Raw genomic sequence first — 25,706 nt, 5'->3', positions numbered from 1 at the left:
GATGATTTGTTCCATTGAAATTTTCTTTTGTAGCTATGTTAGTATTTTTCAAGTTACTGTTTATGCAGATGTTACTCTGGGTTGAATGAGAAGAACTAGATAGTTAAGAACTTACATTTCTATAACACGCTAGTGTCTGGATGAAATATAAAAGTGTTAAAAATTTGTTTCACATTTACTTTTTGTAAATTTTTATTCTAGTAAAATTTAAAATTTACAGAAAAGTTGCAAAATGATACAAAGAACTACCATTAACCCTTTAACCAGATTCAGCAATAGTTTACTTTGTGCCTGAAAAGAATTAATCTACCATCTACTTATCCTCTATCTGTCTATCTTTCTTTCTTTCTGTCTATGTATCTATCTATGTATCTATCTATCTATCTACCTACCTACCGATCTCCTACCTATCATCTATCTATCATCTCTTTTTTGGGACCATTTGAAAATAAGTTGGAGACGTGTCCATTTGCCCCTAAGTAGTTCACTGTTTATTTCCTAAGACTTGACTTTATGTAACCACTGTATAGTTAACAAAATTGGAAAATTTAATATGGATACAATATTACTATCTAATCCTTAGTCCATATTCATATTTCTCCAATTGTCTCAATAATGTAGTTAATAGCTATTTTTTCCCCCCAGTCCAGGATTACTTATTTAGATATCATGGCTCTTTGATCTCCTTTAATCTGGACCAATTCCTTAGCCTTTATTTGTCTTCATTGAATTTGATGTTTTTGAAGAGAACAGGCCAGCTATTTTGCCCAATATGTCTCAATTTGAGTTTGTGTCATGTTTCTTCATTATTAGCATCAAGTTGTGTGTTTTTGGCAGGAATATCACTGACATGACATTATGTTCTGTTCAGAGTATCATATCAGTAGACATATGATGCTGATTTGTCTCAACATTGGTGATGTTAACATTGATTACTTGGCTAAGGTGATGTCCACCACATTTTTCTTTTGTAAAGTTTACTATTTTTCATTTTGTAGTTAACAAGCAATTTGTGGGGAGCTATTTTAGACTACGTAAATATCCTGTTTCTTGTCATTTTATTCACTAGTTTTTAGCATCCATTTATTTCTTCTAACTCCACCATTCCTTCTGTATTTTTAAATTAGGGTCCTACCAACATAGAACTTTCTCTACTCCACTATTTATTTATTTATTCTTTTTGTAATATATCAGTATGAGCTTGTGGATTCTTGTTTCTTTCAATTCATTAGTATGATAATTTCTCTTAATACTCAAGTTTTTATAGAATTTAATAGTGGTAGGCCCCTAAAACTGATTTCTGGTTTTTTTCATGTGTGCTTATGATTCTTGGAGCATTTCCTTACTTTTTCTGAATGTATGTGATCTTTTCTTCAGGTAACAAGAAATGAATGATGGTGAAAAAAATCAATGCAAGTTCTGAGTTCTACTTTGTTCTACTGGGTTTTTCTTTTTTTTTTTTAATTTTTTGTTTATTGCAGTAACATTGGTTTATAACGTTGTATAAATTTCAGGTGTACATCATTATACTTCTATTTCTGCATAGATTACATCATGTTCACCACCCAAATACTAATTACAACCTATCACCACACACATGTGCCGAATTATCCCTTTTGCCCTCCTCCCTCCCCCCCTTCCCCTCTGGTAATCACCAATCCAATCTCTGTCTCTATGTGTTTGTTTATTGTTGTTATTATCTACTACTTCATGGGTTTTTCTAATTGGTCTCATTTGGAAGTACTTCTTTTTGTTATCTTGATGTTCTACTTGATGACATTGATAGGCAACCTATTCATCATTATCTTGTCATACCTGGACTCCTATCTCCATACTCCTATGTACTTCTTCCTCTCAAACCTCTCTTTTCTAGATCTCTGCTACACCACCAGCTCCATCCCTCAGTTTCTGATCAATCTCTAGGACCCAGAGAAAATCATCTCTTATGCTGGTTGTATTATTCAACTATGTTGTATCCTTGCACTGGGAGCCACAGAGTGTTTCCTACTCATGGTAATGTCCTATGACTGTTATGTAGCTGTATGTAGACATTTTCATTATAGTGTCCTCATGAACCCTCATTTCTGCCATCTGCTGGCTGGAGCCTCTTGGGTTAGGTGGCTTTACCAATGCAACACTTCATTCCTCCTTTACTTTCTGGGTGCCACTATGTGGAAATCAAAAGTGGATTACTTCTTGCATGAAGTGCCAGCACTGCTGCAACTGTCAGATGTTGATACCCATGATAATGACCTGACCCTCATGGTCACGAGCTCTATTTTTGTTTTCATACCTCTCATCCTCATTCTCAGCTCCTATTGTGCCATTGCCCAGGCTGTGCTGAGGATGCAATCAACAAATGGACTTTAGAAAGTCTTTGGGACATGTGGTGGTTGTATCCCTCTTTTTCATTCTAGCCATGTGCATATATCTCCTGCCATCAGCAGGAAATTCTCAAGATCAAGGCAAGTTCATTGCCCTCTTTTATACTGTTGTCACACCTAGCCTCAACCATCTAATCTATACCTTCAGAAACAAAGATGTAAGAGGCACAGTAAAAAGCCTAATAGGATGGAAGTGAGCCCATATTCTGTGACATTAACAATATAATGAAGCATCTCTCCACCAATGGTTCATCCACCAATCCATTCATCAACCACTCTTTCATTCACTCACTCTGTCAGTACTTATTGATCATGTACTCTCACAAGGTCACAGAGTTCTTGGTAACAGATGAGAATTAAACAAGTCTGTCTAAATACCAGTCACACTCTAATGGAGAAAACAGCCATGTAAAATCAAGATCAAACATCAATCTTAAATTTTTTCAGTGGCATAAACCTAATAAAACAAAGGTATCCTTTTCTTAATTGAAAATGAAGTATGGAATTTGTGGTAAATATTGATAAAAGGAGCCAATGTAATTACTATTGAAAGATATTCTTTTTTTTTTTTTTTTTTTTTTTTTTTTTTTTTTTTTTGTGAGGAGATCAGCCCTGAGCTAACATCCGCCAATCCTCCTCTTTTTTTTGCTGAGGAAGACGGCCCTGGGCTAACATCTGTGCCCATCTTCCTCCACTTTATATGGGACGCCGCCACAGCATGGCTTACCAAGCAGTGCGTCGGTGCGCGCCCGGGATCCGAACCAGCGAACCCCGGGCCGCCGCAGCGGAGCGCGCGCACTTAACCGCTTGCGCCACCGGGCCGGCCCCTATTGAAAGATATTCTTAATTTTAAAATACCTAGGAGACTGTGACAAGATGGTGACATAGGCAGACTCTGAACTCACCTCCTCCCACAGACATTAATTTACAGCTACTCTTGGAACAATTACTCCTAAGAGAGAACTGAAAACTGGATAAAAAGAATCCCATAACAAGGGACAATGCTGACTGAGGTGGAAGAGGCAGAAATTCCCTTCTGGAGAGAAAAAAACCACCTTTTAGCTGCAGCACTTCATGGCCAGCTAGGAGCAATCTTAAGGTATGAAGCCTTCCCTGGAGGAGTAGGGGATTGAGCAGGAGAACTTTACCATAATAAGAAGCTTTTGCACTCAGCACAACTGAGAAATGTCATCATATCTGGCTTTGCTGGCTATTAACAACAGCAGGGAACACCCCCAGAAAAGCTATTGGACATAAGAGGGGAAAAAGCCTGCTCTTAAAGGGCCCATGCACAAATTCACCTGTTTCAGAAAGTAATCTAAAGTGACTGGAAAGAAATGTGCAAAGTCCTTTGGTGAAGAGACTCACTTGATAGGCCCTGAGTGCATCTTGGTGAGAGGTGAGACCTCCTGAGGGACTGAGACATTGGTGGGAGCCATTATTGTGACCTAGTACAGGCGTGCTGACACAGACACTGGCCAATGCCATTGGAGTTCTTGTCCTGACCTGTTAGCCTAGGGTCTGCCACATCCACTAGAGCACCAATTTGATCCAGCTCACCCAGGGCAGGTGGCCTGTACTAGGGGCTGGCCCCACACAATAGCAAGCCCTCAGGCAACTTGTGGGCCCACACAGGTGGAGTGCCCAGAAACTCTGCAGCTGGGCAAGTGGGACTGCCTCTGTGGGGCAGGGTGTGTGCAAGAAGCAGGTAGAGTGTGTGGGGCATTCGTGGAGTTTGTGAGACCTCTGCAGTGGGGTGACTGTTTCCACTTCAGGGGGTCAGGGCATGCACACAGGGCAGGACTGAGTTGACAGGGTGTGTGGCCTTGTGGGTAGTGGGGCTTGTCTGCTGCACAGACTTGTGCTTCTCAAACAGCCACATAGGGATCAACCCCACCTTCCAAAGCCTGAAACAAATTGGTGCTCCCATGCTTGGGCCGGCCCCACACAGCTGCAATCCTGAGAGAGCTAACAATAGCCTTGCAGGCCAGAGGCCTAGAGCAATTATAAGCCCCTGAACCTAGCAACCAGCCATGCTGAGGGGCTACTCACTTAACAGAAAAACTGCAAGAGGAATGTGCTATTAGACCTTACAGCCAACAGTGCTGGTGCTCCCCACACCTGATAAAATGACTAAAGGGTCCGTAGCAGCCACACACAGCTGAGTATTACAACCAGTGGGCCAGGGGAACAGTCTAGCCTCTCGGGGCACCTGCAGTAAGAGCAACCCTACCACAACAGAAGGACACATATAGCTGATGCAGAAGACACTCCTGAAACATTTGGAACTGGTGACAAGAGGGAAGCACACTGCTGGGCCTCATAAAGCATCTCTTCCATAAGGCCCCCTCTCCAAGATTGGGAGACATAGCTTACCTACCTAATACATAGATATAAGCAAAGAGAAAGAGGCAAAATGAGGAGACAAAGCAATACATTCCAAGTAAGGGACAGGACAAAACCCCAGAAAAAGAACTAAATGAAATAGAATAAACAATCTACCTGACAAAGAGTTCAAACAAAAGTCATAAGGACGCTCACTGATCTTGGGAGAAGAATGGATGAACTCAATGAGAACTTCAACAAAGAATTGGAAAATATAAAAAAGAACCAATCAGACATGAAGAATACAATGCTGGAAATGAATCAGTGACTAGAGAGACTCAATAGCAGAGTAGATGACAGAGAAGAACAGATCAGTGAGGTGGATGAAAGACTAGAGGAAATTACCCAAGCTGAACAGATAAAAGAAAAAAGAATTAAAAAGAATGAGAACAATCTAAGGGACTTCTAGGACAATATCAAGCACACTAACATCTGTATTATAGGTGTCCCAGAAGGAGAAGAGAGAGATAAAAGTGGGAGAATCTATTTGAAGAAATAATAGCTGAAAATTTTCCTAACCTAAGGAAGAAAACAGACATCCAAGTACAGGAAGCATAGAGAGCACCAAACAAGATAAACCCAAAGAGGACCACACCAAAACACATAATAACTAAAATGTTAAGAATTAAAGATAAAGAGAAAATCCTAAAAGCCACAACAAGTTACATACAAAGGAAACCCCATAAGGCTATCAGCTCAATTCTCAGCAGAAACCTTACAGATTACAAGGGAGTGGTGCCATATATTTAAAGTGCTGGAAGGAAAAAACCTACCGCCAAGAATCCTCTACCCAGCAAGGTTATCAATCAAAATGGCAGGAGAGATAAAGAGTTTCCCAGACAAGCAAAAACTAAAGGAGTTTATGACCAAGAAAACAACCTTACAAGAAATGCTAAAGGGACTTATTTAAATGGAAAAGAGAAGATCACAAATAGGAATAAGAAAATTATCAAAAAAAAAGCAATAAAATCACTGGTAAGGGCAAATATACAACAAAGTTTGCAGATGAACCACCTATGAAGCTAATATGAAAGTCAAATGACAAAAATACTAAAATTATCTATTTCCATGATAAGAGAGTAATGGATACACATACACAAAAAGGAAGATAGATATGATGTCAAAAATATAAAATGTGGGAGGAGGGAAGTAAAGGGTAGAGCTTTTAGCAAAAGGATAAACTAAAGAGATCATCAACTTCATATGGATTGCTATATATGTAGGGTATTATATATGAACCTTATGGTAATCATAAACCAGAGACCTACAATAAATATGCAAAAAATTAAGAGAAAAGAATCCAAACATAATACTAAAGAAAGCCATCAAACCACAAGGGAAGAGAACAAGAGAAGAAGAAAGGAACAGAGAAGAACTACTAAAAACACTCGGAAAAAAAGGAACCAAATGGAAATAAGTACCTTCTTATCAATAGCTACTTTAAATGTCAATGGACTAAATGCTCCAATCAAAAGGCATAGGGTGGCCGAATGGATAAAAAACAAGACCCATATATAGGCTGCATACAAGAAACACACTTCAGACCTAAAGACACTCATAAACTGAAAGTGAAGAGATGGAAAAAGATACTCTATGCAAATACCAATGAAAAGAAAGCTGGAAGGTAGCAATACTTATATTAGACAAAATAGCCTTTAAAACAAAAACTGTGGGCCGGCCCCATAGCGTAGCAGTTAAGTGCACATGCTCCGCTGCTGGCAGGTTGGGTTCAGATCCCGGGTGCGCACCGATGCACCACTTGTCAGGCCATGCTGTGGCAGCGTCCCGTATAAAGTGGAGGAAGATGGGCACAGGTATTAGCCCAGGGCCAGTCTTCCTCAGCAAAAAGAGGAGGATTGGCATAGATGTTAGCTCAGGGCTGATCTTCCTCACACACACACAAAAAAACGAAAATCAAAAACTGTAACCAGAGATAAAGAAAGGCATTACATAATGATAAAGGGAACAATCCAAGGAGAGGACATAACACTTGTAAATATTGATGCCCACAACACAGGAAAACTTGAATATATACAGCAGTTATTAACAGAATAAAAGGAGAAACTTCCAGTAACACAGTAATAGTAGGAGACTTTAACACTCCATTTACATAAATGGATCATCTAAACAGAAGATCAATAAGGAAACATTGGCCTAAATGACACATTAGACCGATAGACTTAGTAGATATATACTGAACATTTTTATCCAAAAGCCACAGAGTACACTTTCTTTTTGAGTGTGCATGGATGATTCTCCAGGATAGATCACATATTAGGCCACAAATGAAATCTCATTACGTTTAAGAAGATGGAAATAATACCAAGCATCTTTTCTGACCACAACAGTATGAAATTAGAAAGCAACTACAAGAAGAAAACTGGAAAAGCATCAAATATGTGAACATTAAACAAAACGCTACTGAACAACTATTGAGTCAATGAAGAAATCAAAGAAGAAATAAAAAAAAAACCTAGAGACAAATGAAAATGAAAATACAACATGCCAAAATTTGTGGGATACAGCAAAAGTGATATTAAGAGGGAAGTTTATAGCAAAGCAGGCCTACCTTAAGAAATAATAAAAATCTCAAATAAACAATCTAACAGTGTACCTAAAGGAACTGGGAAAAGAAGAACAAACAAAGCCCCAAATCAGTAGAAGGAAGGAAATAATAAAAATCAGAGCAAAAATAAGTGAAATAGAGACTAAAAAACAGTAGGAAAAAATCAATGAAACAAAGAGTTGGCTCTTGGAAGGACAAACAAAATTGACAAAACTTTAGCTAGACTCAACAAGAAAAAATGAGAGAAAGCTCAAATACATGAAATCAGAAAGGAAGAAGGAAAAATTACAATGGACACCACAGAAATACAAAAAATTATAAGAGAATCTATGAAAAAGATATACACAAACAAATTTGATAATCTAGAAAAAACAGATAAACCCTTAGAATCATACAATCTTCCTAAACAGAATCAAGAAGAAAGAGAGAATCTGAATAGACTGATCACTAGTAAGGAGATCAAAACAATAATCAAAAACCTCCCCCAAAACAAAAGTCCATGACCAGATGGCTTCCCTGGGGAATTCTACCAATCATTCAAAGAAGATTTAATACCTATCCTTCTCAAACTCTTCCAAAAAATTGAAGAGCAGGGGATGCTTTCTAATTCATTCTGTGAGGCCAACATTACCCTGATACTAAAAACAGACAAGGACAACATAAAAAAGGAAAATTACAGGTCAATATCACTGATGAATATAGATACAAAAGTCCTCAAGAAAAATACTAGGTAATCAAATACAACAATACATTAAAAATATCATACACCATGATCAAGTGGGATTTGTTCGAGGGATGCAGGTATGGTTAAACATCCGCAGATCAAACAACATGCTATACCATGAAGAATATGGTATGAAGAATAAAAATCACATGATTATCTCAATAGATGCAGAGAAAGCATTTGACAAGACACAGCATCCATTTATGATAAAAACTCTGAGTAAAATGGTTATAGAAGGAAAGTGCCCCAACATAATAAAGGCCATATATGACAAACCCACAGCTAACATCATATTCAGCGGTGAAAATCTGAGAGCTATCCCACTAAAAACAGGCAAAAGGCAAAGATATCCACTTTCAGCACTTTTATTTAACAAAGTATCAGAAGTCCTAGCTGGAGCAATCAGGCAAGTAAAAGAAAAAAAGCGATCCAAATTGGAAAGGAAGAAATAAAACAGTCATTATTTGCAGATGATATGATTTTATATATGGAAAACCCAAAAGAATCCACCAAAAATCTGTTAGAATTAATCAACGAACACAGTAATGTTGCAGAATATAAAATCAACATACAAAAGTTGGTTATGTTTCTATACTTAACAATAAAATAGCAGAAAGAGATTAAGAATACAAAACCATTTACAATCGCAACAAAAAGAATAAAATACTTAGGAACAAATTTAACCAAAGAGGTGAAAGACCTGTACACTGAAAACTATAAAATATTGTTGAAAGAAATCGAAGAAGAAACAAAGGAAAGTTAATCCATGATCACGAATTGGAAGAATTAACATAGTTAAAATATCCATACTTCCTAAAGCTGTCTACAGATTCAGTGCAATCCCTATCACAATCCCAATGACATTTTTCACAGAAATAAAACAAAGAATTCTAAAATTTATATGGAATAGCAAAAGACCCTGAATAGCCAAAGCAATCTGGAGAAAAAAGAGCAAAGCTGAAGGTACCACACTCCCTGGTTTCAAAATATACTACAAAGCTATAGCAATCAAAACAGCATGGTACATCATAGCACAAGAACGGACATACAGACCAATGGAACATAATCAAGAGCCCAGAAATAAACCCACACATCTATGGACAGCTAATTTTCGACAAGGGAATCAAGAACATACAAGAGAGAAAGGAAAGTCTCTTTAATAAATGATGTTGGGAAAACTAGACAGCCACACGCAAAAGAATGAAAGTAGACCATTATCTTACACCGTACACAAAAATGAACTCAGAATGGATTAAAGATTTGAATATAAGACCTGAAACCATAAAACTTCTAGAAGAAAATATAGGCAGTACACTCTTCAACATTGGTCTTAGCAGTATCTATTTTTTTTTTTTTTTTTTTTGTGAGGGAGATCAGCCCTGAACTAACATCCATGCTAATCTTCCTCTTTTTGCTGAGGAAGATCGGCTCTGAGATAACATCTATTGCCCATCCTCCTCCTTTTTTTTTTTCTTCCCCAAAGCCCCAGTAGATAGTTGTATGTCATAGTTGCACATCCTTCTAGTTGCTGTATGTGGGACGCGGCCTCAGCATGGCCGGAGAAGCGGTGCGTTGGTGCGCGCCTGGGATCTGAACCCAGGCGGCCAATAGCAGAGCACGCACACTTAACCGCTAAGCCACCGGGCCAGCCCAGTATCTTTTTGAATACCATGTCTCACCAGGCAAGGGAAACAAAAGAATAAAAAACAAATGAGATTACATCAAACTAAAAAGCTTCTGCACAGCAAAGGAAACCATCAACAAAATGAAAAGACAACCTTTGGGAGAAGATGTTTGCAAACCATATATCTGGTAAGAGGTTAACATCCAAAATATATAAAGAACTCATACAATTCAACAACAAAAGAGCAAACAATCAAACTAAAAAATGGGCAAAGAATCTGCATGGATATTTTTCCAAAGAATATATACAGATGGCCAAAGGGCACATGGAAAGGTCTACAACGTCACTAGTTATTAGGGAAACACAAACCAAAACTACAATATCACCTCATGCTTGTGAGAATGTGCATAACTAAAAAGAGAAGAAATAGCAAGTATTGGAGAGGATGTGGAGAAAAGGGAACGTTGCTGATGGGAATGTAAACTGGTCCAGTCACTACGTATAACAGTATGGTGATTCCTCAAAAAATTTAGAATGGAACAACCATATGATCCAGCTATTCCACTTCTGGATTTTTATCAAAAGAACATGAAAACACTCAGTTGAAAAGATATATGCACTCCTATGTTCATTGCAGCATTGTTCATAGTAGCCAAGACTAGAAAACAATCTAAGAGTCCATCAATGGATGAATGTATAAAGATGTGGTGCATACACACAATGGAATACTACTCAGACATGAAAAAGATGAAATCTTGCCATTTGTGACAGTATGGATGGATCTTGTGGGTAAGTAAGTCAGCGAAGTGGCGAAGTAAGTCAGATGGAGAAGGTCAAATACTACATGATTCGCTTGTATAAGGAAGATAAAAACAACAACAAAAACAATAAAAAAACACATAGATAAGAGATTAGATTGGTGGTTACTAGAGAGGAAGGGGGAGCGATGAGAGTGAAAGGGGTAATAAGGTTTATGTGTATAGTGACTGATGGTACTTAGTCTTTGGGTGGTGAACATGATGCAGTCTACACAGAAATCAAAAATAAATATGTACATTTGAAATTTATATAATGTTATAAACCAATGTTACCTCAATTAAAAAATTACAATTTTTAAAATGTAGTCTTATTATAATAAGATATGATTTCCATACAAAGATTTTCTTTGCTACAAATGGAATATATTGGCTAGAAAAAAAGTAACAATTTAAAAATGTTCCTTAATTATAAACTAATGTTATACTTTGTTTTTTAAAGAAATAAGTCAATTGTTGGATGCAGACTATCAGTCACAGCTAATTTTTATTTGGTATGCAAGATACCAACAGAAATTATTGATGAAAATGTTTTGAAAATATTAAAGAATTTTGTTAAATTTTCTGACTTTTTATAGTTACCTTCTAAGTCATACTTTGAATGGTCTTCAAAGATTACTTTCAATCCTTCTGCATGGCTAAACTTGGCCTTGAATTTTAGACATGTCAGACAGACACAATGAACTCAAATTAATAAGGCAAAGATAGACAGTTTAGTTTTTATGGATTCCATTTTAAAAAATGTTTCTTGCTTCCCTTCCCTCCCCAAATTCGACTACCTCTGACAAGTCACCCCTCAAATTTGGCCCTTAGTTTGATGAGGAATTGGGGAAGAAATTTTGGGTAATTCAGGACAACCTATTCCCTTCTCTATAAACACAGCTAAACGCATTTTTATCAGTGACGGTTGGTCTATAGATTCGCTGTTATCCTAGTACAACAGTGTGGTATCATGTTGAAAGTATTCTTTAAAAACTGTTCTAATTAGGACAACTCCTTGAAGGGCAATAATTGCCACTTTGGGACTTACTCTCCCAATGGCCTCAGTCAAGGGGAGCAAGTCACATGTTTCTTTTGTTTCCATAAAATCTCCATTTGCTCTAGGAAAAAAGAGTCCATCTACTGATAGACTGAATGCTCTAGTGAGTTCCATCTTCCACCTAAAACCAAGTCTTTTTGGTAGACTCAGGACTCTCTCTTCTGTAGCAATGACGATCATAGTAATTTTCAGACTCTGCTTTCCTAGTTTGATGCAGTAGATTATAATATATGGTGTAGGCAGCCATTTATGTTGCTGATTTCAAGGAGATGACAACCAGAGATCAGATTGGCCCACACATAATGAGAGTACAGATCAGTAAGACAAATACTACAGGGAAGGTGGACAGACACAGGAAGGACAGAAGGGAAAGGAGTTGTCTGAGTTCTAGTAAGCACTAGGTAACAGTATAAAAGAGCTAATGTAAGAGAAATATAAGTTGGCTAGTGATTTGAGGATAAGGAAAGGAGACTCGTGTTCATCACTTTTTCTTCCATAATGTCTTATTTCAAAAAACGAGAGGATATATTTCATTTCATAGCTCATAAAAGCAACCTTTGATAAGGCCTTATTTCCCTCTTTTCCAATAAAAAGAAAATGAAACCATAAAGTTTCTACCTTTTCTCTACTTATACTTGGTATTCTTTCTCCCCTTTGCATCATATGCCTTTCTAACTTTAATAAGAATGCTGAAGGATGAGTCATGCAACAGAGGAAGATACCTCACAGCTGTTACTTTGTTTTGGTTAATGTGCCAAGTTATTCAGGCAACCATATAGGAAGAAGAAAATTATATCTGCACCAGAAGAAGCAATGACAACATTTGGATTCATATTTCTCAAGAGGTATTTTCTCCCATTCTAGGGAAATTAAAAATAATCTTGGGATTGTTTTCATCATCCCTCAAATGACTGTGGCCTCTCAGCGAATTAATCTTTGTGATTTACTATTTGACTGTTGGTAATTTTTGCCTCAGCCATAGCAAACTTCTTCACCATCCACTGGGCTGTAACCACACCTTCTTTAATGAGGTCTGAACCTCAGCCTTGGGGAGAAAACCTGCCTTCAAGTTTGTCCTTTCTTAATTACAGTCTCTTGGCCCAAGATATTTTGTGAAGTTCTATATATCTTTATAGGCACTCTTCTTCGTAGTTAAATAATTCTTTATATTAAACTTTTAATTACAAAAGTTTCTTTTTAAGTAATGTACTGTCTGATTATCCTTGATGGTTTCTAAGCTGTAGAAAGTAGTCTACATTAGTGTAGCAGTTAAGAGTTAAGTTAACAATTAAGAGTTAAAAGGCCTGAATCAGTCTTACAGCCTTGGGGCGAAACTGTTTCAAACTTTGCTGCTGAAACTCAACCAGATAGCTACTTCTAACGTCTCACTCAAGAGTTGCACTTATGGAACGTGAGCAATTAAGAGACTCCAAAAGAGGTAACCACGGGTGGCTGTGCTGTGATTTCTTTCTTTTTTTTTTTTTTGCCATAGCTTATCAGGGAGTGTGAGAGAAAGAATGGGCTGTGGAAGGAGGGAACCAGAAGTGATGTGCAAAGTTTCACAGAGAGAAGGAGGGATATTTAAATGGTGGGTTACTAAGCCTTGTCACAATAGCTATATCACTAAAGGTAGTATTAATCTTTCCTATGAAAAATTGAAAACCTACAAAAGAAAAAGAGTCACCTAAGAGTCATAACTATTTACGAAATACACTCAATTTTTTAACAAAAAAGAAATATAAGATTCACTAGGCACAATGTATTAAATGATAAATAGCCATTTAATGGCGTCAAATATTCAGAATTCTCTAAGTAGGAGAATAAAAATATATGTTGAAATTATAAATTGTGCTCAGAATTTAAATATTAAGTGAGTTATTGTCCTAGAAAAAAAGAAATAGTGTACAAACCTTCTTCAGGCCCTATGGTTCAGGCTTCTCTGCCCTGCAATATACATATACACACCTTCAACTTTAAGCTCCATAGTTAGGTTACTCTCCATTTTGCTCCATCCTCACACTCTTCCTTCCATCTGTTCTCTCTCAATGAATTTATATCTTCCTTTTCCTAAAAATTTCTCTCTTCAAATTCAGTTATATTCACACATCCTTTAGGAAGCGTTCTATCCCTGTTCTCCTCAGTCTATTTCACAGATCTACTAATCTGAACTAAGGTTTTCAGCTTTCCTTATAGCATGAATTTCCATAAGTTGGTGTGTAGGTGTCTGTGTGTCTGTTTTTTGCATCTCTACTTGTATCTTAGTTTTCAGTTAAGAAATAAGCTGTGAGTGAAAGTAAACAAATCAGAAGATTAGGTTCTTTCCATAGGAATATATAATTGAAGTTTAATATTTTTCACCCTATATAAACATTTTGACAGTACTAATAAATTTGATATTGTTCATCATGTCTTTTCACCTATATGTAAGATTATTGGGATTGCAATTGTTCTGTCTCCTACAGTCAAATAAATTGAAATACCTTGAAAAGAAAAGTAAAGCTATTTGTTAAAAAAAGATGATTTGTTCCATGGAAATTTTATTCCGTAGCCATGTTAGAATTTTTCAACTTACTATTTTACCAAGGTGTCACTCTGGGATGAATGAGAAGAACTCTGCAGTTAAGAATTTATTTTTACATAATAGAGCAAATATCCAGATAAAATATAAAAGTGAAAAAATTTTTATTTCATACTTACTTTTTCTAACTTTTTATTCTGGTAAAATTTGAAATTTACAGAAAAGTTGCAGAAGTAGTACAAAGAACTACGGTTAACCCTTTAAATAGATTCAGCAATAGCTTACTTGGCTCCTAAAAAAATTTATTAATTCTATCTATCTATCTATCTATCTATCTATCTACCTACCTACCTATCTATCATCTATCTATCTATCATCTCTTTTTCTGACCATTTGAGAGTAAGTTGGAGACATGTGCCTTTATCCTTAAATACTTCAGTGTTTATTTCATAAGAACAGGGACTTTATTTTACATAACCACAGTATAATTGAAAAATCAGAAAATTTAGTATGGATACAATATTATTATCTCATCAATAGTCCAGATTCATGTTTCTCCAGTTGTCTCAACAATGTTATTAATAGCTATTGTTGTCCCAGTCCAGGATCACTCATTTAGATATCATGGCTCTTTGATCTCCTTTAATCTGGACCAGTGCCTTAGCTTTTATTTGTCTTCATTGAATTTGATGTTTTTGAGAGTACAGGCCAGGTATTTTGTCCAACTTGTCTCAATTTGAGTTTATCTCATGTGTCTTCATTGTTAAAATCAGGCTGTGCATTTTTGGCAGTAATATGGCTGAGGTGACATTATGTCCTGTTCAGAGCATTATATCAGTAGACATATGATGTTGGTTTGTCTCAACATTGGTGATGTTACCATTGATCACTTGGCTATGGTGATGTCCACCAGGTTTTTCTACTGTAAAGTTTACTATTTTTCATTTTGTCTTTAACAAGTAATTTGTGGGGAGATATTTTAGACTATGTAAACATCCTATTTCTCATTATATTTTCATTTACTAGTTCTGAGTATTCATTTATGTTTTTCTAACTCCACCATTCCTTCTATATTTTTAAATTAAGATCCTACCGAAGAAATAACTTTCTCTTCTCCACTATTTATTTATTTATTCTTTTTCATATGTCCATATGAGCTTGTAGATTCCAATTTCTTTCACCTTGTTAGTATCATAGTTTCTCTTAATATCCAAAATGTCCCAGAATTGAACAATGGTAGGCCCTTCAGACTGGTGTCTGTTTCTTTTTTGTCTCTCTATGATTCTTGGAGCATTTCCTTACTTTTTTGATTGTATATGATTCTTTCCTCAGGTAACAAGAAATGAATGATGATTGAAAAAATCAATGCAAGTTCTGAAAGCTACTTTGTTCTACTGGGATTTTCTAATTGGCCACATTTGGAAGTAGTACTCTTTGTGGTTATCCTAATGTTCTACATGATGACATTGATAGGTAACCTGTTCATCATTATCTTGTCATACCTGGACTCTCATCTCTACACTCCCATGTACTTCTTCCTCTCAAACCTCTCTTTTCTGGATGTCTGCTATACCACCAGTGCCATCCCTCAGTTGCTGGTTAACCTCTGGGGTCCAGAGAAAACCATCTCTTATGCCGGTTGCATGATTCAACTCTACTTTTTCCTTGCACTGGGAACCACAGAGTGTGTGCTACTGGTGGTGGTGTCCTATGACCGTTATGTAGCTGTCTGTAGACCCTTGCATTACACTGTCTTCATGCATCCTCATTTCTGCCATCTGTTGACTGTGGTATCTTGGGTAAGTGGTTTTACCAACTCAGTCCTTCATTTCTCGTTTACCTTCTGGGTACCTCTGTGTGGGCATCAGCAAGTGGACCACTTCTTCTGTGAAGTTCCAACGCTACTGCAACTGTCATGTGTTGATGCCCATGCTAATAAGCTGACTCTCACGGTCACGAGCTCTATTTTTGTTCTCATACCTCTCATCCTCATTCTCAGCTCCTATGGTGCCATTGCCAGGGATGTGCTGAGGATGCGGTCGACAACTGGGCTTCAGAAAGTCTTTGGGACATGTGGAGCCCATCTTACGGTTGTATCTCTCTTTTACATTCCAGTCATGTGCATATATCTCCAGTCACCATCAGGAAGTTCTCAAGATCAAGGCAAGTTCATTGCCCTCTTTTATACTGTTGTTACACCTAGCCTCAATCCTCTAATCTATACTCTCAGAAACAAAGATGTAAGAGGGGCAGTAAAGAGACTAATGGGGTGAGAATAAGCCCATATACTTGTGACATTAACAGTATAATGGAGCATCTCATTCATCCACCGATCCATTCATCAACCACTCTTCCATTCAGTCGCTCTGTCAGCACTTATTGAGCATAACTCTTGCAAGGTCACAGAGACCTTGGTAACAGTTATGAATTAACCACAGTTTGCCTAAATACCTATCACTTTCTAATGGGGAAAACAGCCATGTAAAATCAAGATCAAACATCGATAATAAATTTGTTCAGTGGCACGAATATAGTATATCAGAGGTATCCTTTTCTTAATTGAAAATGAAGCATGGAATTTGTTGTAAATATTGATAAAAGAGTAGGTGTAATTCCTATAGAAAGATATTCTTAATTAAAAAAAAACCTAGAATATGTCTTTTAATTTCTTGCTTTTAAGGCAGAATTCATCATAAAGTTTGTCTTCTGCCTTTGCTTTAGTTAGTGACATAGTGAAATACCTTAAACCTTTTATCCAACAGTTATTATATTTTGAATAGTAGTTAATATTGAGAGAATTTTTGGTCTGTATTCTTTAATATCTCATTATCAATTGTATGAAAATAAGTTTTATAAATCCTAGCAAGAAAGGAGCATAACCTAAGGAGCAACAAAGAATCTCTGAGGCAGACAGAGTACTGGGCTCTTAATATGACTTGATGAATCCCATGAGTGTTTGAAAGAGTTACTTGAAAATATATTTGGAACAATTTTTTGATAAAAGCTGTATGGAAAATGTTAGGTTTTTTTCTTTTTAAACTTGATTTAATTTGAATTTTTAAGGTTAGGAGGTACATTATGAAAATCATTTATATATTTTCCAAATCAAGAAATGTATTTTTTATAAAAATAATAGTTTTGTTACCTATATTATTGCCAACGTATTCCATTAGATAAGTGTACTATGTATATGACACATTAAAATGGCAGCTATATTCAGCTAGAGTGGAATAATGGATAAGGGACCATTCCATATAAAGTAAAATCTTGGCAACACTTGAGTTCTGTATGATAATCAGATATCAGTTGTAGTCTTTGAGACCTGTAAATTTCCGGTATGATTGATTCAAACCCTATTTCCTCAATCATTAAAATGAAAAACACATTCCAAAACTTCCTCTCAATTTCTTGTGTGGATTGCAATTACATAGATTCTGTTACTTTGTCTTCTCCTTTGTGTGTCTGTGATTCTTCCTTTATCTGCAACTAGGCATAAACAATAATATGGAGTATATTCATTTGTCCTTAACCTGCTGTCCAAGAAATGAAGAACCAAGAATCATGTATATAGAAGAACTTTAATAAATAATTGGGACCACATATAGTGTACCATCACAAAGCAAAAAAACTTATAAAAACTTAAAAAACCACAGCTTAATTCTCTGAACCATCCCACACAACAATAATTTTATAGTTTGGCATACCCTAGGTAATATCCTAGTTTCTCACTATCTGACATTTTAAAAAATACTTTTTAATTTCCCATTCTCTTTTTTCTCTTTTCTGCTTGTAAACATGCATATGCTCTTTTATATGTGTAGACTATTTTTTTTGGAATGCTATAATTATAGCATATGATGTTGATTCCTAGGCACAATAGCATGATATTCTATTTAATTTGCAATCTAAAACAAAGATCAGTTACAAAAAATTCCTACAATGATCAACACAGATATTATTGTTTTTATTATTTTGTACTTTTCAAACCACTTACATGAACCTCATGCAATTTGGTCACAGGTGGGATGATAGGGATAAGTTTTTCTCACTTTGTAGATGAGCAAACTGCAAAGAAAGAAGATATGTGACTTGTCTAAGCTTCAGCAATTTAAATATGACAAAATCAGGGTAATGACAATAAACTTGTAGCTCTGAAGGTCCCTTCTTGTGGTCAACAACACCCAAGGAAGGCTAGAAGCTCTGAGATCCTCCCAGTGCTAACCCTAAACCTCAAACCAACATGTGGTGAAATTGACGTTTACAGAGCACACATGAATTTGGGCCACAGGCAACTTGACTGAAGAGCTAACAATGAAGCCAGTCTTTTCCTAGGTGAGAATGGAAGCTAAATGCCTGCACCAGCTGCTTCTTTAGCCGGGTAAATTTCTCCTCCTCATTCAGACAGATGTCTCGCAATCTTTATCTACTTCGACTTATACTTAGTCCTGTGCAGCATATTCCCTATATACATGCTCAGTTATCTTTTCCTACTGAGTCTCAGCAGTACAGGATTATCAGTACAAATATGTCCTCCAGGTAATCACAGAAACTAGCTCTGGCTTCCAGCCCAGGTACATTCATTCTCTCTTCTTCTATTGGCCTCAAGTTCACATCTTCTATCTCTATTTTACAAATGTGGGGCTGGAAGGTCACTGGTTATCATATGTGATGACATCATCAAGTGATTTCAAACATAATAAATTTTCAATTCAAATCCACCATATTGCAAGAATAATTCAACAACAACAAAAAAACTTTCAGAAAAGAAAAATTGTACAAAGACTTACCATAGACCTTCACTAGATTTCACAAATGTTAACATTTTACCATGGTTGCTTTATCATTCTCTTATAATAATATAACATTTATACACATTGAAAATATTTTTCTGAAATATTAGAGTATAGTGCACACCTATCCTTAAGTGTTCCTGGAATTATATCCTAAAGAAAAGATCCAATCCAGGAGCAGAAATTGATTTAGGTGTTACGTCTCTTAGTGTCCTTTAATCTGGAACCATTTCTCTGTCCTTTAATATGGAACTATTTCTCAGTCTTTCTTTACCTATAAGGAGCTTAATATTTTTGAAGTGTACAGGCCAATTATTACGTATAATTATTGTTCAATTTAGGTTTGCCTGGTGTTTATGCTTAATTAAATTATTCATTTTTTATTGTAGTAACATTGGTTTATAACATTATATAAATTTTGGGTGTACATCATTATACTTCTATTTCTGCATAGATTACATCATGTTCACCACCCAAAGACTAATTACAATCCATCACCACGCACATGTGTCTAATCACCCCTTTCACCATCCTCCCTCCTCCCTCCCCTTATGGTAACCACCAATCCAATCTATCTCTATGTGTCTGTTTGTTGCTTTTATCTTCTATTTATGAGTGAGATCATACAGTATTTGACTTTCTCCTTCTTACTTATTTTGCTCAGCGTTAATACCCTCAAGTTCCATCCATGTTGTCAAAAATGACCTGATTTCATCATTTTTTATGGCTGAGTAGTATTCCATTGTGTATATATACTACATCTTCTTTATCCATTCATCCCTTTTTGGGCACCTAGGTTGCTTCTGAGTCTTGGCTATTGTGAATAATGTTGCAATACACATAGGGGTGCATACATCTTTATGCATTCCTGTTTTCATGTTCTTTGGATAAATACCCAGCAGTGGAATAGCTGAATCATATGGCAGTTCTATTCTTACTTTTTTCAGGAATCTCCATACTGTTTTCTGTAGTGGCTACACCAGTTTGTGCTCCCATCAGCAGTGTATGAGAGTTCCGCTTTCTCCACATCCTCTCCAATACTTGTCATCTTTTCTCTTGTTAATTATAGCCATTCTGACAGGTTTGAGGTGATATCTTATTGTACTTTTGATTTACATTTCACTGATAATTAGTGATGTTGAACATCCTTTTGTGTACCTGTTGGTCATCTGTATATCTTCTTTGCAGAAATATCTGTTCAGATCTTTTGCCTATTTTTTAATTGGGTTGTTAGTTTTTTTGTTGTTGTGAGATGTATGAGTTCTTTACATATTTTAGATATTAACCCTTTATCAGATATATGATTTACAAATATTTTCTCCCAATCATTATGTTGTCTTTTTACTTTGTTGATGGTTTCCTTTGCTATGCAGAAGCTGTTTAGCTTGATGTAGTCCCATTTGTTTATTTTTTCTATTGTTTCCCTTGCCCAGTCAGACATAGAACTTGAAAATATGCTGTTAAGACTGATGTGGAAGAGCATACTGCCTATGTTTTCTTCTAGAAGTTTCATGGTTTCAGGTCTTACATTCAGGTCTTTAATCCATTTTGAGTTAATTTTTGTGTATGGTGTAAGATAATGGTCTACTTTCCTTCTCTTGCATGTGGCTGTCCAGTTTTCCCAGCACCATTTATTGAAGAGACTTTCCTTTCTCCATTGTATGTTCTTGGCTCCCTTGTTGAAAATTAGCTGTGCATAGATGTGTGTGTATATTTCTAGCTCTTGATTCTGTTCCATTGATACGTGTGTCTGTTTTTGTGACAGTACCAAGCTGTTTTGCTTACTATAGCTTTCTAGTATATTTTGAAGTCAGGGAGTGTGATATGTCCAGCTTCATTCTTTTTTCTCAGAATTCCTTTTGCTATTTGTGGTATTTTGTTGTTCCATACAAACTTTAGGATTCTTTGTTCTATTTCTGTGAAAAATGCCCTTAGAACTTTGATAGAGATTGCACTGAATCTGTACAGTGCTTTAGAAGGTATACACATTTTCACTATGTTAATTTTTCTAATTCAAGAGCACAGAATATCTTTCCATTTCTTTGTGTCTTCTTCTATTTGTTTCAGCATGTTTTGCAGTTTTCAGTGTGCAGTTGTTTCACCTCTTTCATTAACTTTATTCCTAGGTATTTTATTCTTTTTGTTGCAGTTGTAAATGGGGTTGTATTCTTAATTTCTCTTTCTGCTACTTTGTTGTTTTTGTTTAGAAACACAACTGATTTTTGTATGTTACTTTTGTATCCTGCCACTTTACTGTATTCATTTATTTTTTCTAAAAGGTTTTTGGTGGATTCTTTATGGTTTTCTATATACAAAATCATGTCATCTGCAAATAGTGACAGTTTCACTTCTTCTTTTCCAATTTCTTAACCTTTTATTTCTTTTTCTTGCCTGATTGCTCTGGCTAGGACTTCCAATACTATGTTAAATAAAAGTGGTGAAACTTGGCATCCATCCTCTGGTTCTTGTTCTTAGAGGAGCAGTTTTCAGTTTTTCACCACTGAGAATGATATTAGCTGTGGGTTGTCATATATGCCTTTATTATGTTGAGGTACTTTAGTTCTATACCCATTTTATTCAGGTTTTTATCATAAATGGGTGCTGTATCTTGTCAAATACTTTCTCTGCATCTATTGAGATGATCATGTGATTTTTATGCTTCATTTTGTTAATGTGGTTTATCACATTGATAGATCTGTGGATGTTGAACCATCCCTGCATCCCTGGAATAAATCCCACTTGATCATGGTGTATGATCTTTTTAATGCATTGTTGTATTTGATTTGCTAGTATTTTGTTGAGGATTTTTGCGTCAATATTCATTAGTGATGTTGGCCTGTCATTTTCCTTTTTTGGTGTTGTCCTTGTCTGGTTTTGGTGTCAGGGTAATGTTGGCTTCATAGAATGAGTTAGGATGCTTCCCTTCCTCTTCAATTTTTTGGAATAGTTTGAGAAGGATAAGTATTAAGTGTTTTTTGAATGTTTGGTAGAATTCACCAGGGCAGCTGTCTGGTCCTGGACTTTTATTTTTGGGAGGTTTTTGACTATTATTTTGATCTCCTTACTGGTAATTGGTCTGTTCAAATTGTCTATTTCTTCTTGATTCAGTTTTGAGAGGTTGTATGATTCTAAGAATTTATCCATTTCTTCTACGTCATCCAATTTGTTGACACATAGCTTTTCATAGTATTCTCTTATAATCTTTTGCATTTCTGAGAAGTCCATTATTATTTCTCCTCTTTTATTTATGATTTTATTAATTTGAGCCTTCTCTCTTTTTTTTCTTGGTGATTCAAGCTAAAGGCTTGTCAATTTTGTTTATCTTTTCAAAGAACCAGCTCTTAGTTTCCATGATTCTTTTTCTATGGTTTTATTAGTCTCTATTTCTTTTATTTGTGCTCTGATTTTTATTACTTTTTTCCTCCTTCTAATTTTGGGCTTTGTTTGTTCTTCTTTCTCTAGTTCCTTTAGGTGCACTGTTAGATTGTTTATTTGAGTTTTTTCTTGTTTGTTGAGGTATGCCTGCATTGCTACAAATTTCCCTCTTAGAACCACTATTGCTATATCCCATAAATTTTGGCACATTGTATTTTCATTTTCATTTGTCTCCAGGTTTCTTTTTTTATTTCTCCTTTGATTTCCTTAGTGACCCAATCATTATTCAGCAGTATTTTGTTTAATCTCCACACATTTGTGGCTTTTCTGATTTTTTTCCTGTGGGTGATGTCTAGTTTCATACACTTGTGGTCAGAAAAGATGCTTGGTATTATTTTAATCTTAAATTTATGGGACTTATGTTGTGGCCTAATATGTGATCTATACTGGAGAATGTTCCATGTGCATTTGAAAAGAATGTGTATTCTGTAGTTTTTGGATGGAATATTCTGTATATATCTACTAAGTCTAACTCATCTAATGTGTCATTTAGGCCAATATTTCCTTATTGGTCTTCTGTTAGGATGATCTATCCATTGGTGTAAGTGGGATGTTAAAGTCCTCTGCTATTATTGTGTTGCAGTCTATTTCTCCTTTTATGTCTGTTAATAATTGCTTTATGTATTTAGGGGTTCCTATGTTGGGTGCATAGATATTTATAAGTGTTCTGTCCTCTTCTTGGATTGTTCCCTTCATCATTAAGCAATGCTTTTCTTCATCTCTGGTTACAGTTTTTGTTTTAAGGTCTATTTTATCTGAGATAATTATTGCTACGCTAGCTTTCTTTTCATTGGTTTTTGCTTGGAGTATCTTTTTCCATCTCTTCACTTTCAGTTTATGAGTGTCTTTAGGTCTGAAGTTATGAGTGTCTTTAGGTCTGTATTTAGGTCCGTTTCTTGTATGCAGCATATACATGGGTCTTGTTTTTTATCCATTCAGCCACTGTATGCCTTTTGATTGGAGCAGTTAGTCCATTGACATTTAAAGTAGCTATTGATAAGAATGTACTTATTTCCATTTGGTTCCCTTTTATCTGAGTGTTTTTAGTATTCTTCTCTGTTCCTTTCTTCTTCTCTTGTTCTCTTCCCTTGTGGTTTGATGGCTTTATTTAGTATTGTTTTTGGATTCTTTTCTCTTAATTTTTTGCATATTTATTGTAGGTTTCTGGTTTGTGATTACCATGAGGTTCATATATAATACCCTACGTATATAGCAATTTATATGAAGTTGATGATCTCTTTAGTTTATCCTTTTGCTAAAAGCTCTACTCTTTTACTCCCCTCCTCCCACATTTTATATTTTTGCAATCATAGTTACCCTCTTTTTTTGTGTATGTGTAGCCGTTACCCTCTTATCATGGAAATAGATAATTTTAGTATTTTTGTCATTTGACCTTCATTTTAGCTTCATAGGTGGTTCATCTGCAACCTTTATTGTATATTTGCCTTTACCAGTGATTTTATTGATTTTTTTTGATAATTTTCTTATTCCTATTTGTGGTCTTCTCTTTTCCACTTAAGTCCTTTTAGCATTTCTTGTAAAGCTATTTTCTTGGTGATAAACTCCTCTAGTTTTTACTTGTCTGGGAAACTCTTTATCTCTCCTGCCATTTTGATTGATAACCTTGCTGGGTAGAGTATTCTTGGCTGCAGGTTTTTTCCTTTCAGCACTTTAAATGTATCATGCCACTCCCTTCTAATCTGTAAGATTTCTGCTGAGAATTGAGCTGATAGCCTGATGGGGTTTCCTTTGTATGTAACTTGTTGCCTTTCTCTTGTGGCTTTTAAGATTTTCTGTTTATCTTTAATTCTTGACATTTTAATTATAGTGTATCTTGGTGTGGTCCTCTTTGGGTTTATCTTGTTTGGTGCTGTCTGTGCTTGCTGTACCTGGATGTCTGTTTTCTTCCTTAGGTTAGGAAAATTTTCAGCTAATATTTCTTCAAATAGATTCTCTGCCCCTTTGTCTCTCTCTTCTCCTTCTGGGACACCTATAATACAGATGTTAGTGTGCTTGATGTTGTCCCAGAGGTCCCTTAGGTTGTCCTCATTCTTTCTAATTCTTTTTTTTCTTTTATCTGTTCAGCTTGGGTGATTTGCTCTAGTCTTGCCTCTAGCTCGCTGATCCGTTCTACTCTCTCATCTACTCCGCTAAAGAGTCCCTCTAGTCAACTTTTCATTTCCAGCATTGTATTCTTCATGTCTGATTGGTTCTTTTTTGTATTTTCCAATTCTTTGTTGAAGTTCTCACTGAGTTCATCCACTCTTCTCACAAGTTCAGTGGGCATCCTTATGACTTTTTGTTTGAACTCTTTGTCAGGTAGATTCTTTATTTCTGTTTCGTTTAGTTCTTTTTCTGGGGTTTGGTCCTGTTTCCTTACTTTGAACATATTCCTTTGCCTCCTCATTTTGCCTCTTTCTCTCTGCTTATTTTTATGTATTAGGTAGGTCAGCTATGTCTCCTAATCTTGGAGAGGGGGCCTTATGGAAGAGATGCCTTATGAGGCCCAGCAGAGTGCTTCCCTCTCATCACCAGTTCCAAATGTCCCAGGAGTGTACCCTGTGTTGGCTATGTGTGTCCTTCTGTTGTGGTAGAGTTGCCTTTGCTGCAAGTGCCTGCGGTGGCTAGGCTGTCTCCCTGGCAGCTGGTTGTAATGCTCAGCTGTGTGTGGCTGCTACGGTCCTTTCAGTCACTTTATAGGGCATTTGGAGCCCTAGTAAGGTGCTACAAGGTCTAATAGCATGTTCCTGTTGCAGTTTTTCTGTTAAGAGAGTAGGGCCCCCTTGTGGCTGGTTCTTAGGCTCAAGGGCTTACAATTGTTGTAGGCCTCCAGCCTACAAGGCTGTGGTCATCTTTCTCAGGGTTGCAGCTGAGTGGGGCTGGCCCTGGGCATGGGACCACTCAATTGTTTCAGGCTTTGGAAGGTGAAGCCAATCCCCTATATGCTGTTTGAGAAGCACAAGTCTGCTGCAGCTGACAGGCCCCACCACCTGCAGGGCCTCACACCTCATCAACACAATCCTGCTTTGTGCATGCGCTCCAACCCACTGAAGTGGACTCAGTTGCCCCACTGCAGAGGCCCCACACACTCCACCAATGCAGGCCTGCCCCTCACACATGCATCCCCACAGAGGCAAACCCACTCACCGGGTTGCAGAGGTTACAGGCATTCTACCTATGTGGGCCCACAGGTTGCCTGAGGGCTGCTATTGGGTAAGGCCAGTCCCTAGGGCAGGCTGCCTGCCCTGGCTGACCTAGATTAAGTCAGTGCTCTAGTGGGTGGGGCAGACCCTTGCACTAATAGGCCAGGGGAAAACTCCAGTGGCATCTGCCAGGGTCTTTGTCAGCACACCTGTACTAGGTTACAATAAAGGTTGCCGCCAACGTCTCAGTCCTGGGAGAGGTCTCACCTCTCCCTGAGATGCA

At 36.6% G+C, this 25,706-nt stretch overlaps 1 protein-coding gene and 1 pseudogene across 1 annotated transcript; both read left to right on the top strand.

Annotated features, from left to right (window-relative positions):
- Positions 1–1,394: 1,394 nt before the first annotated feature.
- Positions 1,395–2,581, top strand: LOC131413332 (olfactory receptor 2J3-like; annotated as a pseudogene).
- A 12,820-nt stretch (positions 2,582–15,401) lies between these two features.
- Positions 15,402–16,328, top strand: LOC131413959 (olfactory receptor 2J3-like). Its single transcript, XM_058554964.1, has one exon. The coding sequence runs from the start codon at positions 15,402–15,404 to the stop codon at positions 16,326–16,328; it is 927 nt and encodes a 308-aa protein (XP_058410947.1).
- Positions 16,329–25,706: the final 9,378 nt, after the last annotated feature.

This window comes from Diceros bicornis, chromosome 14, assembly GCF_020826845.1.
Source record: "Diceros bicornis minor isolate mBicDic1 chromosome 14, mDicBic1.mat.cur, whole genome shotgun sequence".
Classification (NCBI taxonomy): Eukaryota; Metazoa; Chordata; class Mammalia; order Perissodactyla; family Rhinocerotidae; genus Diceros; species Diceros bicornis.
The sequence above is the reverse complement of the archived record's forward strand: the minus strand, read 5'-3'. Positions and strand labels throughout refer to the sequence as shown.